Source organism: Procambarus clarkii, chromosome 18, assembly GCF_040958095.1.
Source record: "Procambarus clarkii isolate CNS0578487 chromosome 18, FALCON_Pclarkii_2.0, whole genome shotgun sequence".
In the NCBI taxonomy this organism is placed as follows: Eukaryota; Metazoa; Arthropoda; class Malacostraca; order Decapoda; family Cambaridae; genus Procambarus; species Procambarus clarkii.
This window is the reverse complement of record NC_091167.1, coordinates 31,738,824-31,758,983: the sequence shown is the minus strand read 5'-3', so window position 1 is coordinate 31,758,983 and position 20,160 is coordinate 31,738,824. Positions and strand designations below refer to the sequence as shown.

Below are 20,160 nucleotides of genomic sequence, written 5' to 3'. Positions count from 1 at the left end.
TTTTGATATACACTCTGAAATCTTTAATATAGAATAGGGCAGCAGCACATTGCCTTGCATAACTTAGGCTTGGTAATATTAATAACTGAAACGCTATGTGTGTTAGCGGATTTGCAAGAATGTAAAAATATCAATGCTATGTACTCTCATACACCCAATGAACCTTCTTGTATATATGTAAAACTATCGCCTGCATATGTAAAACTAAATAAATAGATTAAAAGAAAATTCTTCTGCTGACGAACGGCAGAGGATTCTCAGCTGGCGTCCAGTGGTCATGGCAACAGCTGATGATAACAACAACATACTGCTCTCCCACGGTGACGTCGCGTCTTCTGCTTCCTCTTGATAGCGACTCAATACTCACCGTACACACTTTGTTTCTTATAAGCAACTTGGGCTTGTTAGTGTTTAGTGTTCACTTTACACAGTATAATTCGTGCATCAAGTAAGACCACCGATGGGATAGTGTTTGACTATACAGTAGGAGTAAATATATGTTCATTCATTCATTGTGTCGGGGGCAAGCAGCCAGTGTATGTATATATATATTTTTTTAATTTATATCTAAGTCATCTCTTATATCAGGAACTCTTAAAGGCCACAGGGCTCAGTAGTTTTTGCAACTTGTTTCTACATCATGTATTTGAGCTTTTAATGAATAAAAATATCTAGATTTTTCCTTAGATTGACAATCTAGAAAGATGCAGTCTACTCAGCCTTCTTTTTCCTGTTGTATTTTGGTGACCTTGTAATAAAACTACAGTACCAAGTTTGTTAAGCATGACTTTCCCCCTTTTAAATTCATGTTGTCTCTCTGTTACAAAGTTTACCTTCAAGTGCTCAGTTATTCTCATACTGATTACCTTCTTCAGCACCTTGTAAGGAATTCGTATCATTGATACTAGTCGGTAATTTAGTGCTTCCTGTCTGCCTCCGTTTTTTAAATAGTTGAACTATGTCATTTTTCCAATTTCAGGAGAATCTGTAACTTTGGTGATAGCAAGTTTGGTCCTATTGCTTTTGTTGCTTCTATAGTTCCTCCAGGTGTTATTTTACATCAACTTTCGATCTAGAACCAATCTTTAGTTTAGAGTGGCTTTATATTTAATAAGATGTGTACTAGTGTATTTAATTTTGTATCTAGGCTACTGTATAAAAATGTGTAATTCTGTGTAAAAATAATGTCCCTGAGGTATCTCTGAGTACTTAGGTCACTCAGTCATTCCAATTCTATTTTTTTTTTTTTTTTACGAAACTTTTACAAAACATTTTACAAACCTTTAACCATTATATATACAATACAGTACATATTATTGTCTTAATTTCATGTTTATTATTATTAGAATTATCACCACTATTATTTTATTGTTAAAGCAGCACAGCACGGTGGTTAATTAATACAGTGTGTTTTGTTATTTTATTATTTATATTTTATTCCAGATTCTTGTTTTGAGGCTGTGTTGCTAGAAGATGCTATTATGTGTGGGTCCAGAAGGCACTGGCAAGACTCTTCTTCTTAGAAGACTTGCTAACTTAACAAAGACCGATATTTCTATGACCACAGTTCCAACTGTGGGATTAAACATTGCCACAATTCAGCAAGGCCCTGAAATGCCACCAATCAATATACGTGAACTTGGTAAGGTCCTCATTGTTTTGTATAATGCATAACCTATTCTTAATTCTCTGAAAATTAGAAAGAAAATAAATACTGTTGAGTATAAATTATTGCTTAAAAATATTGAACAAATGTAAAATGAAGCATAATTAAGTATTCAGGAATTCTTCATATTAATTTAGTTATATTATCAGGTAGTGAAAATGTATTTTTATTTTAGCATGCATGCAGCCAAATAACCAGCAATTTCAGATCTCTGTTAATGGTAATTTTCTGTTTGTTCACAGAGTATGAAAAATATGATTTTGTTGTCATCTGCAGACACAATATCTATATCTGAACTAAAATACTGTACATACAATTTTCATCATAGACTTTTTGACATAAATTTCAATATTATTACTCTTGGAGTACTGTATTGATTTGCCAAACACAAAAACAGTTCCTGATATTCATTAGAGTAACCAGACAGATATGTACAGAAACACACAATACCAAACAACAACATATATTCTCAATAAATTACAGAGAGGTAACAAATCTTTTTTGATTTATGGAGGTGTAGCCTTGAGCAGTACACTGCAATGAGAGCTGTAACAGATCCATGGCATCCAGGGAGGCTGGGGCTGGTGTTGGAGGAGAGATGTTCTCCAGATGATGGTTCAAGGATTAATGTTGGATTGGTTTGAGATTTATTTGTATGGTGCTGAAGGCTCAGCTTAGTGCAATTAGCAGTGTGATGAGCAACGATTGGCCAGCTGATTGTCAATACTGCTTTTCCAAGAGGATGGCTACTGAGGAACAGGATAACAATTGTTAGTGTCATTTGAAATAGAAATGGATGAATTACAATATTTGGCATGTCACTACAGTACTGCTCTCGAGATAAAGCAAAATCCTGTTGTTGCAGGCCTATGAGAGCTCTGTGATCATCTTCTGGCTGAAGTTGGTGCCAGTATTGTGCACTCGGGAGGTGGTAATGGGTTCCCATTATTGGTGACAAGAGACCTGTTCAGCTTATCCAAGTCCCCCTAAGTCATTAGCTGAGTGTTCCCAAAATGCAACCACAACAGATGCATGACTCCCAGGTATCTATATAAAGTTCTGCTATGTAAACAGAGGAATCAGGTGTAAAGAAAAGTGCACAAATGTCTTGTCTGGAAATTGTTAGTGGGTTGATCTTTGGTCCCCAGATAGACTAAAAATACTAACCACCGTATGACAAATGTCATACAGTAAAGAGACGTTGAAGGCGTTGTCTTGAAAAAAACAGCCCACTGAACAGGAGATATGTAAAGTATTCAGTTAGTCGTGTAGTAGAAACAACAACACTGATGAGGTGAGGCTTGACATTGAAAATGCTAGGGGTAATGAAGGAGAATGAGTCTAGTTGCGGTGCAAGATGTAGGAGTGCAAAGGCATTAGGCCCTGCATTGTCATCTCAATGACTGGGAGCTGGCAAGGCAGCAGGATGCAAGTTGACTAGAATGCAGCTGAGAACAGAGTCCCAGGCAGATGCTGCTGGTGAAAGTGCAGCTAGAGAGGTCTATGATGTGAGTCACAGCTGCCACAGAGTAAAAAAGACAAATGCTGCCAATGAAGCAGTAGGTGTAGAGGTTCCACTTGATATACCAGGATCCTATGACTATATCGACCCATGGGAAGCAAGAAATAGAATTTTACTCCTCCACTTTGTAGCATGTGGGGAACTAAAGATCAACCCCACTAACAAGGTTAGCCACCCTAAAAGTTGAAAGGAAGTTATAAATCACTCGAGCTCCATTCGAGGAATGTTTGGAAATCTACAAACTACCAAACAGAACTCTTTAATCTGAAGATAACTTTCCTCCCACTATCTGTTGGTGGCCCAGGGCACTGTGGGCTCTGGTAAAACAACCACCTCACACTCTTGACCGACACACACTTTCTTGGCACCACTAGCAAAGACCATGAACCACCACTTATCTTCTGAGATTATCATGTTCCTCTTTTAGGGAGCCTAATGTAGAAGTGGTGCTGTTCCAAGTAGTTCTTTGAGACTTATTTGCTGAAGTAAAGCCTCTTGGGCAGGAGTTAAAGTAATTAGCTGTGTACTATTTAGTGTGTGTGTGTGTGTTGTGCTTGATTCTGGATTGTGCAGGAGGCGGAACCTTGCACTGTTTCCAGGTTTGCACTCGAGAGACGTATTATGTGATCAAAGATAATTGAAGTTCAATGAATAAAGGTAGTTTTAATTTGTTAATTTAATTGTATGTTTTAATCAACATTGTTTGGCATTCAATATGTGAAAGTTGTAGGTCAATATGTGTTGAAATTAAGTCAAGAAAAAAATATAGGGATAATTATAATGATTTAGGGGATATATTTAGGGTATACTTTATATAGGTGAAAAAGCCCTAATATGGTCCCTAATCATCAAAGCAACCTAAAGAGACAAAGAAAAGAGAGTTTGAAATCAGAAAAAAATCAGCCAAAAAAATTCAAAGTCGCAAGTTTTGCGAGTTGTGACTGATTTATTTGTTGACAATTTCATTCTATCTTCACCTAGTTATGGAAACATATACATTTTCCAGGATGTAAAGGTTACAACAAAATCAGATAATAAACAAAGGAGAAAAAAAACTAAAATCATAAAAAAAAAATCCCCTAAACAAATTTTTGGGGGGACATTGATGAAAGTAACATACTATTAACATTGGATAATGCATTTATATGATATATAACAAAATAGATCATATTAACATAGTTATTCATTATTATTTGTGTTATTATGTATTACTCAGCAATGATATAAAGCACCAACTGCATATCCACTTTGTGGACACTTTTTACTACTATTGTTCTTCTTTGAGCGTCGGACAGGTGCTTGCATCTCTTTATTACTGCATAATCCTTCAGTTCCAGTTATTAAGAGCTGTTCTCCTTATCAACAAAACGTTCTTATTTTCCAGAAATTCATCTAAAATCAATTTCTGAAAATATTTTAAGGAAAGTTTCACGACACTGAAGCCATTATGTTGGAGATTTGTTTAACATGTTTAAGTTATTTTTACATAATACAAATATTTTTCGCTACTAGGCCCCCAATATGCGCGGTTATATGCGCCGTCTAAGGGTTAAAGAATGGATTAAAAAATCTTGTGTCTTTCTGCTGTGTTTGGGAAATGAAAGTTGCACAGACAGAGGCTGGAGTGCATAATGTCCCAAGGAAAGAAACTTAAGTGGACTAGCTCAAAAAGAGAGCATTTCACCTACACTTGAAGATTAATTTTGAACTTTCACTTGTATATGAATTTAATATTGAATACATTGTCTTGGGAGCCATTTAAGTTTTTGACTTGCTGTATTTTGCAGGGGGTAGTATGGCTCCAATTTGGCAGAGTTACTACAGTGGTGTGAGGAAGGTAATATACGTTGTAGATGCTGTCAATTTAACGCAGCTGGCAGAAGCTACACTACTGCTTATGGATTTGCTGGCTCATCCAAAACTGAAGACAGCACAGGTATGATAAAGATATATAGCAGAGTGTATATTTGAAGCAACAAAATACATGGATGCTACAGCACTTGATAATGTAAAAATTGTGCATAATAAGTACATATTTTATTGTAGATTTAGTTATTATAAAATTTTCAGTAATATTTTCAGGATTTACACTTTGTATATACATATTACTGTTTTTGGTAATGTAGTAAAACTTGGATGCTAGAACTTTTAGTTAAATCATAAATATTGGTGGTGTTTGACAAATGTATAGTCAGTTAATGAAGAAATAATAAAAAGTCAGGTTTTCAGGTGTTTGGTTTTATATTGCTTAAACATTTGAGATGAAAATTTAGTTGGAGCAATTATATTGACTCACACTCCTTGTGATGAAAATTGTTTGCTTTAAAGTTTCAGTTGCCTCTGTTTTGAAGACAGCTGAACATTTCACTTGCACCAATGATTGGTTTCATATTTTGCATCAGTTTTGATTTTTTAATAGATTTCTTTGCTTTTAGTGGCTTGCATTCTTAGCTGGTTATTTTCTTGCAGCATGCCACTGCTTTCAGATATTTTCTCACTATGTCCTTGGTAATATACTCATTGCATACTCTTCATCGTTTTCTCTTTCTTTCAGTGAATTTAATGTGATTCAGGTCATCAGCAGTATTGAAAGTTGTCAACAGAATAAGATCCAAGAATCATATGAAGAATAATTATGTGAGACCAACTAACAGTTAGAATACTGTATATTGCTGAGTATGCTTTGGTTACCTTTGTCATTGTATGATGAACAGAGCTTTGTTTGAAAAATTCCATTAGCTTAACTGTTATACTAATATAAATCATGCAGAGAGTAGGATTTTCTCGGTCAGTGGTGGTGAAGGAGTGGCCTGCTCGTCACTGCTTTGTGTCTCTTCCCCACCACTGGGCAAGTATGACCCTCCCTGCCCCAACACCTACATTTTGCCTGGAAACTTCACAGAATCGAACCCTTGTGCTCTCATGGGCAGGGGACATTCATAATCCAAGTGCTGGTAGTGACAGCACTGTATTGGTGAGCAGAGAAGTATTGAAAGATAGTGGAATAAGTGACGGAGAAGTCGGTGTGTTATCTCAAATTCAAGTGCCACCTCCGTGCACAATGATTACAGTCATAGTTGGATCACTGACACAGTGGCAAGATTTGGCACTCAATGCAGAAGTTGCCCAGTCTGCAATTTTAAGCCAGGTGCGTGTAATTGGCCTTCGGCAGTGTGTCCCTCTCTGGCTGGAGGGTGGAGCTTGTGTCTTCCTCACTGTTACCAGCCTTAACCCTCCTCTTAAGTATGGCACCCTCCAACCCATGACTCAAGTAGAAGTCCTCCCACCTTTAGAAAAAGATGGATCCCATGATTATAAAGCAATTAATTTTACACCAACCAGTGTAGAATCTGATAGTAGAAGTGAAGAATTTGATGGCAATCAAAAAGTGGTAGATCATGAATGTACTAAAAATGTTGTTGATGAATCTAGAAATCAGGAGGACATACAGAAACAGAATAGTTTTAAAGAAAATATGTTTACAATGATACTGAACTACATATACATGAAACGTAAAGAGCAAAAATCAGTGTATGACTTGCCAGTAAGGAGGGACATACAGTTGGGTTATAGGGTTGTTCCTGTGCCAGAAGAGTTGAACTCTTCATTCAGTGTCGGTATGCTTGATCATCCATCACTAATCATCATCAGTAGAGAAAGCCTATTATATACTTGTTTGAAAGATGAAGTTAGTTTTATTGGACACTTGAGAAAAATTAATTCCTACAAGGAAAATTATACAATTTCAAATGCCTCTAGAGAAGAAAGATCAAATGAAATCAAGAAACAAGATAGCAAATCAAGTGGTGTAGTACTGGCATCTTGTTTGTGCACAGTTATTGTTTGGGAAAACTTTATTGCAGAAAGTAATGAAAATGTAGATTTTGTTAAAAAGATCAGTGCTCTTTTGAAAGTCAATAATTGTGTGGCTGGTAATTGTTTAAGACGACTTATGAGACTTAGCACTTTGAATGTCATTGAACTACAGACATCAGATGTCACTGTCAAAACCTTACCAGTATCAATTGATGTATTACCTCTCACACCGTTAGACGCTTCCTGTACATTGTTACTCACTGATACTGTTAAGTCACAGTTGAAGAACTTAGTAGATGAATATACTGTAATTATTAATCAGAAGACATTGATGGAAATTAATTTAAATGGCAAAAGGATTGATGTATTCATTACAACAAGGGATGGAGTTCCTCTGAAGCTTGATAACAAGTCAGTAGTGTTGTTGGAAGTAACACTCCTAAAGCAACATGATAGTCTTCCATATATTCACAGCTCAGTTAGTGATCTTAATAGAAATTACCATGCAAAATTTCCTTATGTTGGATATGAAGGTGTCTTCTCAAATTTAAAGCAGCATGTTTTGCTCACCCAAGGCTGCCAGACTGACTTCTGTAATGCCGGGCCTCAGTTTGCCCTCCTCCATGGCAGCAAAGGCTCAGGGAAAACTAGCTTAGTTGAATCACTTATTGAGTGTCTGTCGACCTATCCTTATTATATGCATGCTGATATTGTCAGTTGTAAGCAACTGAAAGGTAAGAAAATGCAAACAGTTGAGAAAAAGCTGCAGCTTATCTTCAGAGAAGCTATTTTTAAGAGACCCTCAATCATTATATTAGATGATATTGATCATTTAGTGCCATCGCAGGGATCTCAAGATCAGGACTCTGGACCAGTTTATGAACATACCATGCAAATGGTCAGTATGATCACAGGACTCTTAGATCAGCTGGTAGACTTCATCTGTGATACTCATTTTCCATTACACACACACAACCCTAAATCTGGTTCTGTAATTGTGATTGCGACATGCATAACAAGGACAAGTGTTCACCCTCTGCTAGTAAACCCTCAAGGGCACCATTTTTTCCCCTGTACCTTTGGAATCCCTCCATTAGAAGCTGAGGGCAGAGTTAAAGCTCTGAATGGTATGCTTCAAGCTCACATGAAAAAATATATGTGCCAAAAAAAATGTTTGCCATCAGATTGTGTCAAGAGTTGCTCAGAGGACACTGGGACTGATAAAGGCAGTAAAGCTGATGAGGACCCATTGTCTCGATGCCTACAAATAGATGCCAAGCTAATCACTAGACTGACAGAAAGTTTTGTCCTGCCGGATTTGAACCACCTTGCTCTGAGGACGTTTTTGCAAGCGAAGCAGCGATGGGGATGCAAGTTGAATGAAAAAGTTAGTAAGAGTAAAAGCAAAGCAAAAATCCTTGAGCAAATTCATATACAGTGTTTCCCAGATGGAGGTACCAGCTTCAGTGAGTCCAGTGCTCAGACTCCAAGTTCAGACTCCGATGTTATCCTGAATGTTGATGTTGCTGCTGCCCTCGAGGGATACATACCTCTGGCTCTTCGAGGTGAGTGTGTGGCTCTAGTATATGATTATTTTGCGTATATAACAATTTCTGGATATAAAATTGTCACTACAGTATTTATTTTGTAAATGTAGTATTCAGATTCATTACAAATTCAGTGTGCTCTTTAATTTCTGTTTATTTTCTTAAATGTTTGTACAGTAGTTTGTTTATAGACGGCCAACTTCAGAATAAAATTAAATATAGTACTGTATTATAATTGCAGCTGTCTAATATGTATTGTTATACATTTTGTGTTTATTATCACACAAAATATATATAGTGTACAGTAACATGCTTTGAACTTATGAAAAGCTCTTTTCTATGCAGGCTCCTGCATGTGTGCCACTCCTGGAGGCATATATATATCTTCTGCACTTTCATAGGGTCATTGGCCAGTCGGATAGGATTTATGCTGCACCCATGATGCAAGGATTATGGCATCCCTGCAAAATTATTTTAGGGTACTTGGGAAAACTGGAGTCAGTGTCAATCCAGTAAGAATAAATTGACTGAAATATATCTATTCACAATCATAAGCACTTCAAAACCCAAATAGATATTACAAATCATTACAACGAATGGGTGGTTCTTACCAATTTAATGACAAAGCACATGCCTGCTTCAGCCACCACCACCACTAGATGGCAGTACCAATGTGTCTTAGATCCTGTTCACCCTCACCAACCTCAAATAAAGAACATCATCTTTCTGAAGGTATCCCCGGTCGTTTCTCGTTTCTTGATGAACATGCCAGGTCTGCATTAGGCTTGTGTGAATTTAGGGCAGGTAATTCATTACTATTTCTCTACTATGAGAGTTACTGTCTGTGGTTTTCCTCTGCCCCTGACAAGTTCCCCTTATGTTTTGTTCTCCATTGTGACATAGCAACAGGTAGCCACCATAGAAACCCTCCCAGAAAACCTACATTGAACGTAATGACATGCCTCTTTCTGGTGGGTCCTTAGTTGCCCCTTTGGACTCTTCTTTTCCCTTTCAAAGGCTGGGTTCAGTGTCTCATGTCTCATTTTCTGTGCTCTGTTTATCTTGCTGATGGTCTGCTTTATCTTGCTCACTGTTCTGGTGGCTTTTTCTTGGTTAGAATGATCTAGTATCCAATGCTCCTTGCATTGGATGCAAGGGGGTTCCCTATAGAGGGGGACCATGTTTTGGCCTCTGGTCCCCAGTAGGCTTACAATGACTCAAGGGACTGGTATGGATTGAATTGGGTAAACCTATCAAGGTAGCTAGCAACAGGAAGCCACCAAAGACCCACCAGGAGGCATTCCATTACATTCAATGCTGGTTTCAACATTCTAGTACAGTGCCTCCTAGTACATATTTTCCAATGCCTCCTTTGCATCAATATAATTTGGTAGGGTGAGCTGGAAAGTTCTGACTTTCAGGTCAGGTTAGTTGGTCAGAAAAGTCAGTTGGATCTTGCCTTTGGTATGCCTAGAAGAGTGCTTTTCATGTACACTCAAAACTTTATTTTGAATACATTAGAGTGGCAGTGTTGCATGATTATATGTAATGTTTTTAAAAGTTTGTTGTTTATATAAATAGCTAAGAAGTATTTAATCACTGTGAAATACTTAATTATTCACTTTGTTTTTCTAAAGATAAACTGAGTCTATTGCAAGATGTTTAATTCAGAATTGAGCAAGACTATAAATAATATGCTTGGGAATGGGTAAACTGGAGAGGGAGGTGTGTGAAAAGTTAGGTCAACTTTTATACATGTACTGTATACTAGTATTATACCTTTGCAGGTTTGGCCCTATCAGAAAAGAAAAGCACTGTGAACCTCGGCATTGGTGGTCTAGCAGAGGCAAGCAGCATACTTGAAGAGACTCTAACTTGGCCATCTACATATCCAAACCTGTTTAGCAAGATTACGTTGAGGCTTCGCTCTGGAGTGCTGCTTTATGGCCCTCCTGGCTGTGGCAAGACTCTTCTTGCTAACACTGTCACCGCCAACTGCAGTTTGAATTTAATTTCTGTCAAGGTAAGCTTAAGATAGTTTTGATACCTGGAAACACCAGCATTCATCTCATATCTGCAACACATTCTCGTGGATGACCCAGATCATCATTATTTCCCTAAATTGTGTGTGTACAAGTAGTCAACCAATGTGATTGGAACATTGTAATTTCTACAAGCATTAGCATTGCAAATTAGTAAAAAAAAGTGGCTTTAGGGCTCCTGCTTTTCAAATCTTATGTTACCTGGCAACTTGTTACATAAATCCACATCCCTAAATCCAAATCAGAATTTAACTAATTTCTTTCTGAATATAAACTTATCCAGTGTATAGCCATTGTTTTCTGTTGATATTTTTTGTTGCTTATTAATGTCCATATGAGGACTGCTGTTCAAGTACTGGATGATGGTGAGGGGATCCACACAAAAATACAGTGAGGGAGAGACTGCATGATGTGATATTATGCAGGATGTAAATGCCTACATCTTGATCATCTCTAGCTTCCTTATTTATTGTAGAAGAAGAGGAAAGATTATAGTAAAGGGGTGAGGATAAGGAAATGATGATAAAGAGAATGTGACACAGTAATGGTAGGTCTATATTATGGGTCAATGTAAATGGAGTAGAATAATTTCTGGTTTATGTGCTTAACATGTTATTCAACTATTACTGCATTGAACTCGGCAATGTGATGTTATAGTTGCCAGAATACGCCTGGGATATAGACATATCTGGCAGCTTTCTCAAACCCCAAATGTCGAGTAAACAATGTGTCAACTTTGTGAAAGAGAAAACATGCACTCACTTGAACATTATATTATAGAATGTCCCATATTGACTGATTTTTGCCCTCCTGGGCTGAGGTATGCTGAACTCTGTAACTACTATATGAGTACTGGAACACTTGATGATATATTGGACTTGTACCCTAGATTGACCATGTAATGTATCAATTATACAATGTATGTATGTGATGTAGCTATATAACCTGAGCTTGTAAAAGCATCTTGATCACCTTCAGTCGTTAAGTTCTTAATTGCACACTAGTTTCTCTATCAGCTATCTCACCCTGTCAGAGTAAAAGAGACAAATGTATGTGTGTGTGTAAATATGTATGTATATGTGTGTGTATGTATGAGTATAAAGTATATGTGGAAGCTGATCAGAGTTACGTTTCGCCTTTGTAAATGCACATTAATGACACTATGTAAAAGACACATCAAACTCTTTGTGTAGCATACATAAATCTGTGTATCTATGTATTTACATATGTAGCCTAGCCTAGCATTTTAAAAGCACTACAATCACCTTCTGTGGTTGATTGTTCAATAAATCCCTGAACTGTATGTTTGACAAATCTCTCACCCCGTCCATGGAGGACAGAAGAAAATGTATATATGCTGGTTAGCATTATAAATGTGTGACCACGTCTGTGGTAGAAAATAATAATAAAAAAAATGCTGCATTAAACTGACAAAAAAAATCTTTGTCTAAAAGGCTATTTCGGAGGCAGGTTTGAAGTGATCATTTAACTTTTTTTGCTTTTGGGTTCTTTCCCTTTGGCTTGAACCTGGCTCCCCAGATTTACCAGATTAACACAGGTTTTGTTAATCATCAATGTAGATCCTCCACATTGTTGTGGATTCTCAGTTGTTGGGATTGATTTTGAAACATCAACAGTTGTTTGAGCTCTCAGCCAGTCTGCATATCTACACACCAGGGATCTGGTGTTTTCTCTGCTGACAAGGTTTGAGTTTCTGGCCAACTGGCAACAGTCCCAGTTAATTCCATTGTAAGTTCGGACCTGGTCTGAGTTTAGTTTGGGATTCCCAGTTGGTGTCTCCGTGTCAGCCTCTGGCAGCGTTGGACCGTTTGGCTTCTTGCCTCCATCTAGTGGTGGATAGTGCCTGGGTTTCCTGGCAACAGCTCAGGAAGTTGTGCAGGAGCCTGAATCTTGCTTAAGTGGTTTAGCTTCAAGTACTGTACTGGTTTCTCCAGTGTTGCTTCTCACCATTGCCTGTACTGTCTGGTGTGGGACTCCATTTGCCCTCCTTTGGCTTCTCACATACCATTTTCCTCTCCAAGAATTTTATGGTTCAGTCCCATGGCACCTTCCTTCCCCCTCACACTTAATATGTTTACTGATGCCTCAGACCTGGGTTTAGAGTCAGAGGCATCATTACCCAGGTGTCTCAAGGCCATTGATCGCATCCTCTTTATCTGGGCACAGTACAATTTTTGAGCTTACGCAGTATGGCATGTGCTTCAATTCATTTGTCTTCCTTCAGGCTCCACAGGTTGACTCCACTCTGACTGCTTGCCAGTGGTTCATTGTTTGAATAACAGGAGCCACTTTGGTCTCTTTGGTTGTGATACTGGACTCTGGGGGTGGCTCGTCTATTGGATTCTCGGGGTTTGCCTTTCTGAATGGTTTGTGTGTGCAATGTGTCCTTTGTGCTCACAGACAGTATCATTTTGGTTTCAATGCTACGGAGTAGATGGTTGCCGGCTTATCATTCCATTGGCTCCATTCTTATTTTTTCTTATGAAAGGATTAAGTTTTTCATTACATTATATATGATTTGAATTTTGTTTTGTTTTAGTTAAAAGTAAAAAAAAAAATTATCACACGTAACCTAACCAAACCAAATATATCCTAACCTAACCTAAGTCAGTAATTCATATTCTTAACATACTACAGTAATATTAAATGGAATAATAAACCAATTTGAAAGGAAATATGTAAAAATAATAAAAATAACTCTGTAAGGCACATTGGGCCTTGCATAATTGGTCAGGTAGTGCTTTTTATATATATATAGGTATATGGTATACAGTATTTATTTTATTTATTTATTTATTAAATATATTAAATATTTGATATTGTTTACTAATATTTTTCTGCATTCTCTTATTTTATAGGGACCAGAACTTCTCTCAAAATATATTGGTGCTAGTGAAGAAGCTGTCAGAAATGCTTTTGAGAGGTAAATATTCATCTCCATTGTGCAGCTGTGTAAGCATTTATATCCATGTACAGTACTTTGCTTCCAATAAAATTGAATTGACCCTAGAAAAAATGAATCTATACTAGCTATTCCATCTATCATCATACTGTGCTACTATACAGAAAGAAACACATACTGTATATATAGGTCATCCACTAAGGTCAGCGGATTTGTAGAGGTTACTACTGCTAAGCTTAAGATCGGATACTGTTTGGAGTTTGCATTTTCTACTGATGTAGATCTGACTAAATGTAATCTTTGTCAGCAAAAAAAAAAATTCTTAAACCACTATGTAAATGGATGTGAAACAAATCCAAGAATTTAGAGATTAGTAGTAAGTGGGGATAATGTTATTTTAGTCAGTATTACATTGTACTTTGTCAGGTCTTCAAATAATCATGGTATTATATAATTTTGTATCTTGTAATATCTATAGCTAGACTACAAACATACTGCACAAATTTGTATTTTTCAGAGATTCTGTATTAATCTTTATCTATCTCTCTATCTCTCTGTGTCTTTGTGTACCTCCGTCTCTTTTTCAGATTCTCAGACTCTCTGTATCTTTATGCCTGTAGATATTACTAAATTTTTTCCATTTTACATGCATTTATTTATTACTTAATAAAGCTTTTTCAAAAGTTCATGTTTGTGTTAAAACTTTTGGTTAGTCAAATTAAAGGTGTTCATTGTATCAAGTATGGAATTTACTGATACAGTAAAGATAATTTTCTAAATTTGTACTGTATTTATCGCATATTATTTCCCATTAACAGAGCTTCAAGTGCAAAGCCATGTGTCCTCTTCTTTGATGAATTTGAGTCTATAGCACCTCGCCGTGGGCACGACAGCACAGGCGTTACCGACCGGGTTGTGAATCAGCTGCTTACACAAATGGATGGTGTTGAAGGGCTCACAGGTGTCTATATTCTGGCTGCAACCTCAAGGCCAGACCTTATTGATCCAGCATTGCTGCGGCCAGGTATTCACTAACGCCATTAGGTTTTAGCAGATTATCTGAACAAAAACATTTCCACTGCAAATTTTAAGTATTATCTAATACATCTATACATAATTTTGGCCTTAATCCAGAGTCTAGTGCAGTACTTTGAGCAGGATGGGAGCACAAAGCCTTCCTGCTGTAAAAAAAAAAAAATCAAAACTTAAGTCTGTCGAGTTTCATGTTTCCTTTTGACGTACTTTACTGGTAATTGTTGATGTTGCTTCCTGTGATGATTTATAAGTGAGAATCTCATCCTCAAACACACTTTTATTTATAATTGATCATAGATGGCACTGTACATGGATGGTAAAGTCATTTTTGATGCAAATTTAATTAAGATACTACAGTCCTGAATATTTAAAATGTTACATATTATCTCATCTTTTTGTAGGACGACTGGACAAGTGTGTGTTTTGCCCTATACCATCATTAAGTGACAGAGAAGAAATTCTCCAGGTCCTTAGTGAAGCTGTTGAGCTTGGTGAAGATGTAGATTGGAGCCAGGTTGCTCGTTCCACAGAAAACTTTACTGGTGCAGATCTCCAGAGTGTTTTGTCTACAGCACAGGTTTTGGTGGCACAAGAAGCTCTTGGAGATAATTTGTACAAGGGTGTGATCCAGTCTGACCAGTCTAATAATAAAGAAGAAACTACATACTCCACTGACCCTTGTGAACAAGCTGAATTAAAAAAGGGGAACAAATCTCTTAAATTAGCCGAGGAATATAGCATAGGTCATAAGAAAGAAATGGATACTGGTTTGCAGCATGACGTTTTGGAAGAAGTGATAATTGAAAAGGAGATAGAAAAAGTGACATTTAGTCAGAAAAGATTCAGTGTCCAAAAGGATTATAATTTAGTTGTTGGAAATGAAAATGAAGATACAAACATTCAAATTGCACTTGTTGCTGAGAAACTAGAATGTGATAAACCTTTAGAATACAATGCTAGTGATTGTGACCTACCTAGGAACTTAGAACTTAAAGTATTTAAAAGACATATTGATGCAGCATTGAAGGAAGTGAAACCTTCTGTTACACAGGCAGAGCGGCTAAAGTATGAACATTTATATGCAACTTTCACAAAGTCTAAAGATGGCAGCTTTGGTCATCCATCTCCAGGGAAGAGAGCTACTTTAGCATAAGTTGGACAATAACATTGGATAGTAAACAGCCACAATATCAATAAAGTACTGAACAGATAACATATGAAGCTAATGAAAATTAATTTCAGCGTGTAGCAGTAGAGTTAAGCAGATTTAATTATGATTCTCGGGCTGTTACGTTTGTCATAAATGTACAGATATTAGCTTGTTAGCAGATACTTAATAAAGAGTGTAACTGTACTCTGCCAGGTAAGTATCATTTTATGAATGTAAGATACTGACAGTAAGTAAGCACACTGATATTGCTATACACTGTTTGCTCTACTATAAAGGAAATTGCTATCCATATTGTCTATCCAGTTTCATTATACAGTACCTAAAATCATACTATTTTCATTTTGTGTGCTTTACAAGGTAGCCAATTTTACTTTTAAATGTGCACGCATTTAAGCTTATGCATGCATGCACTTAGTATATTCTCCAGTAATTACTTGGCGAATATGTTAATCCAAGGAATTTGTAATGTGCACGCAATTAATATATTCTCCAGTAATTAATATTATTGTTGTTTGAGCAACAATGTTGTGACTTCTTGTCTTCATTATTATTTGATCTCTCCCCACCCGTGAAAGTGGGGAAACAGAAAATTATAATGAATGAATGCTCATGTCTACCTCTATATATATTTTGTGTAACAAACAGTGCTCTATACAATAGAGCCATCCTGATTTAGCACTTTCTTTTGATAATTACATACTTCATTTCTGATAAACAGCAATTGTTTATTTAACCAAGTCCTCGGTTTTGTGTCCGTGCACATAGTCAGTCACCAAATTTGTTCATGCAAATTAGATATAATTCACAGCAAATCCTGCAAATTCAGACTATATATTTTTTTCCCCCAATTTTCAGTGATTTTGTTTATTGTTATTACATTACGCAGTATCATTCCTAACGAACGTTAGAAATTCACCATTGCACTGAAAAGTTAAGGGTTGTTGGTAAAAGCATTGTTGAAAAGAATTACAGAATTATACAAAGGTCATATAACAAGAGATAATTTGAAATTTGTCAGTTAGAATATAATTTTAGACTTTAGGAATGTAAATTATAATCAAGCTTAATTGTTTAAAGCTGTGTTAGTAAACCTCGGAGGTACCTGTATTAATATTTAAGTAGAGGTGTGTAAATTATCCGTAACATAAAATTTGCATGGTAGATTCGGACACAGGAGGGAGTGTTTCTTGTCAGTTATATCTCATTATAAACAATATTTGTATATGCAAAACAAGCCTGATATTTAAACATGTGCTGTATTTAATTTTAAAAGTAATTATTTTAAAGACATGAAATATGAAAGATAATAATGTTTCAATACAATTTAGGCTGTCATTTTGTTCCTTTGTTATTGTGGTTGACTCTCAGTGTCCTTATGGCTCTGTAGTCTTTTTTTTTTTTTTAACCCTCTACAGTCCTGTAGTGGTTCAAATTTAATACTGGTTGTTTATTATCTCTTTAACAGATAAGATCATAGAATTTTCCTGCATTTGTAGACCTATTGTATTTACCTTGATTAAAGTTGTAGACACTGCCATCAAGGAGGCCATTTGTACTTGCTCCATTTCCCAGAAAGGGGTTCGTTATTCTACTTTTTACCCAGTCATTCATTCTGCAATCCACGACCATTGGCAGGGTTTTGCCTGTGCTATTACAGGTAACAAACTGCATGCTCTTAGAGGTGACCTCTCACCATAATAAATGGTGGGAGAGGGCTCACACACTCAACTTATGGGCACTTAATGGAACTATAAAACCTCACTAAAAGGGAACACCGAGTCGAATCAGACCAGAAGAATGCCAGGGGAAGGATCACGTTACCATGGCAGGAAGCATACCAAAGAAACAAGAAAATAGGAGAATGTCTGCCAGCCAAAAAAAGGCTATGTCCTCAAAACTCTGCAGAGAGGAGACCCTGAAACAAAACAAAAAAAAAATAAGGCCAGGAACCATTCCTTAATCACCAGGGCTGCTATCTGGTGGCAAGTGAGTGTTGCTAGCTAGCGATTCAACATAGGCATCGAGTGTGTACGTAGTTCACATCAGGGTTGCAAATGTTATCAACACAGTTGTTTGTTTTTGTGTGTACTATCTTTCTGGTGTTTTTCTTTGGTTTTGTGGTAATCTCATATTCCCAGACTTCCATTACCTCTAGTGATGGGGCCTAGATTTTGGTCCTGGTCTGTAGGCACTCACAATTCATTAGATCCTGGTGGGGTACCAAAAACGAGTAATCAAAAGAAGGCACCAAGCCGGGGAGACTATGACACATCAGTGTCACTGGATATTCAAAAGATGCTAAATATCACCAAGGATGCCAATGTGAAAAGAATAACGCATACGGCGAGCAATGTCAAACTCACCAAAGGTATCAGATTCACCAAGGATTTTTTTGAGTTACATTAGTTTTGTACATGATTATCATTAGTACATTATTATCAAAACTCATTAGTACATGAGTTTTGGGAGCCGGTGGCTGAGCGGACAGAATATTGGACGTGTGAACCTTTGGTCCCGTGTTCGATCCCGGGCGCCGGCGAGAAACGATGGGCAGAGTCACTTTCACCCTGCTGCTTCTGTTACCTAGCAGTAAATAGGTACCTGGGAGTTAGTCAGCTGTCACGGGCTGCTTCCTAGGGGTGGAGGCTTGGTCGAGGACCGGGCCGCGGGGACACTAAAGCCCCGAAATTATCTCAAGATAACTGGTAAGATAGTTAAGCAAGAGATACGATTGTCCTGAAAATCAGGACATTCCATAAGGAGATGCATAACTAAGTGGGACGGACAATGCAGTTTGGAAAGTAAGGAGCAGGGCGGCATTCAATTAAATGTCTATTAGAAAGTATGTATGGCCACTATGTAGCCTAGCCAAAGCTGTTTCCCATTGTCTATTATGGTGGTAAGAGGGCGGCGAAGGCGATTTGTTTCTATTGAGTGGACAGTTTGTTACCTATAACCTCAGACCAGTGACCCTGCCAGCAGTGGCGGATTGAGGAATGAAAGTCATGTTTTGACTTTCATGGTATCTAAATAACCATTATAGGCTGTGGAAGTATTTTTATGGAAAGAGCCTCAGTGGCTTTTGGTTCCACTCCCCACAAGAGAGAAGCCTCCACTGATGGAGGCTTCCCCTCCCCTTCCTGGTTCCAGCTCCGAAGCATCCAAGGGTTTTGGAGTTTGGGTCAGAGTTTAACTCGGCGTGTAGCTTGGCCTTTTTGTGATGTTGCCCCATCCAGTCGATGGCAGAGGCAGTTGAGTAATCTGGTCCTGCCGAGTTTTCAGGGCTTTTGCCTGCACAACTAACTGCCTTTCTTGTCTTAACACTTTCACAAGCCTGGCGTGCGACCCGCCACACGCCTCATGAGTTAATGAGTCATATTTCTGTTTATGAAGTTAATAGGGACCACAATGGTGAACAACCATAGACATCTTCAAAAGAAAACTAGATTTTTTCTAAAAGAAGCGCAGGACCAACCAGGCTGTAGTGGGTATGTGGGTCTGCGGGCCACTCCAAGCAACAGCCTGGTGGATAAAACTCTCACAAGTCAAGCCTGGCCTTGGGCCGGGCTTAGGGAGTAGCAGAACTCCCAGAACCCCATCAAGCAGGTAAAAATATCTGTTATCAATGAGGCTCTATTCACAAACTTGTATTAATATCCATCCTTGAAATCATTTGTATGTATTAATGTATGAAAACCAATTATTTAATATTTAACCCCAACTTGTTCTTATATCTATACATCATGAGTATAATGCAAAGTGATGCCACTTCTTATTTTTTCAGGTTGCAATAGTTTTGAACAAAACGGACAGTGCTACGAGTCGTGGCACAAATGAGTTGCTGAACGTCATGCGTTTCGACAACCTTAAACAACACGCCCCACAACAGCTTTTTACTTTTGAAATTAGTGCTCTTGCTGGTAAAGGACTTCGACCATTAATGAAGTGGATTAAAGGGGAAAAATAACTTTGAATTACTGTACTTGTGAAAGTCCTATGGAAACACCATTAAAATACAAAAGAAAAAAAGCACTCAATAAAAATCATTTAAATTTAAGATGCATTTATCAAATTCTTTATACCATAGATGATTAATAAATGTTGTACAACATTAGGTTGAATATGTTAATCCAAGTAATTTTTAAATTATATCTGTATCCAATTCCACAATTTTGGAGGAGCCGGTATCTTTTTTTTAGCCGTTTCCACAGGGGTTCATATTGGTGCATAGGGAGACCATTTTTCCTTCTAGCTAGGATTGTCTACATATTATTGCCCCTGGTTGGCTTGAAAATGCAGTTTTAAACTACTTCCAAAACTATTCTGCCTCATCATTTCCTATTTATAATACTGTGTGTAATTGCACACAGATACCCAGGTACAGAACATTCTTCTAAAATTATAGTACTTATAGTAACTATTTTGTTAAACATACAAA

The 20,160-nt window shown here is 37.3% G+C and overlaps 1 protein-coding gene across 5 annotated transcripts; it reads left to right on the top strand.

The window, feature by feature from the left end:
* The first annotated feature begins 270 nt into the window (after nt 1-270).
* LOC123754379 (peroxisomal ATPase PEX1) lies at nt 271-19,641 on the top strand. 5 transcript variants are annotated; one of them, XR_011229056.1, is made up of 9 exons: nt 1,503-1,642; nt 2,532-2,709; nt 4,976-5,124; nt 5,743-8,569; nt 10,339-10,574; nt 13,473-13,537; nt 14,335-14,540; nt 14,953-15,914; nt 19,507-19,641. XR_011229056.1 is itself a non-coding variant. In XM_045736740.2 (8 exons), the coding sequence occupies exons 4-8, from the start codon at nt 5,953-5,955 to the stop codon at nt 15,702-15,704; spliced, it is 3,876 nt and encodes a 1,291-aa protein (XP_045592696.1). In that variant the 5' UTR covers nt 271-368; nt 1,444-1,642; nt 4,976-5,124; nt 5,743-5,952; the 3' UTR covers nt 15,705-17,045. The 5 variants fall into 5 exon arrangements, 4 of the variants coding, with proteins under 4 accessions (XP_045592696.1, XP_069182568.1, XP_069182567.1 ...); XM_045736740.2 differs by lacking the exons at nt 2,532-2,709; nt 19,507-19,641 and adding an exon at nt 271-368 and having other exon boundaries at nt 1,444-1,642; nt 14,953-17,045; XM_069326467.1 differs by lacking the exons at nt 2,532-2,709; nt 19,507-19,641 and adding an exon at nt 278-320 and having other exon boundaries at nt 1,444-1,642; nt 14,953-17,045.
* Nucleotides 19,642-20,160: the final 519 nt, after the last annotated feature.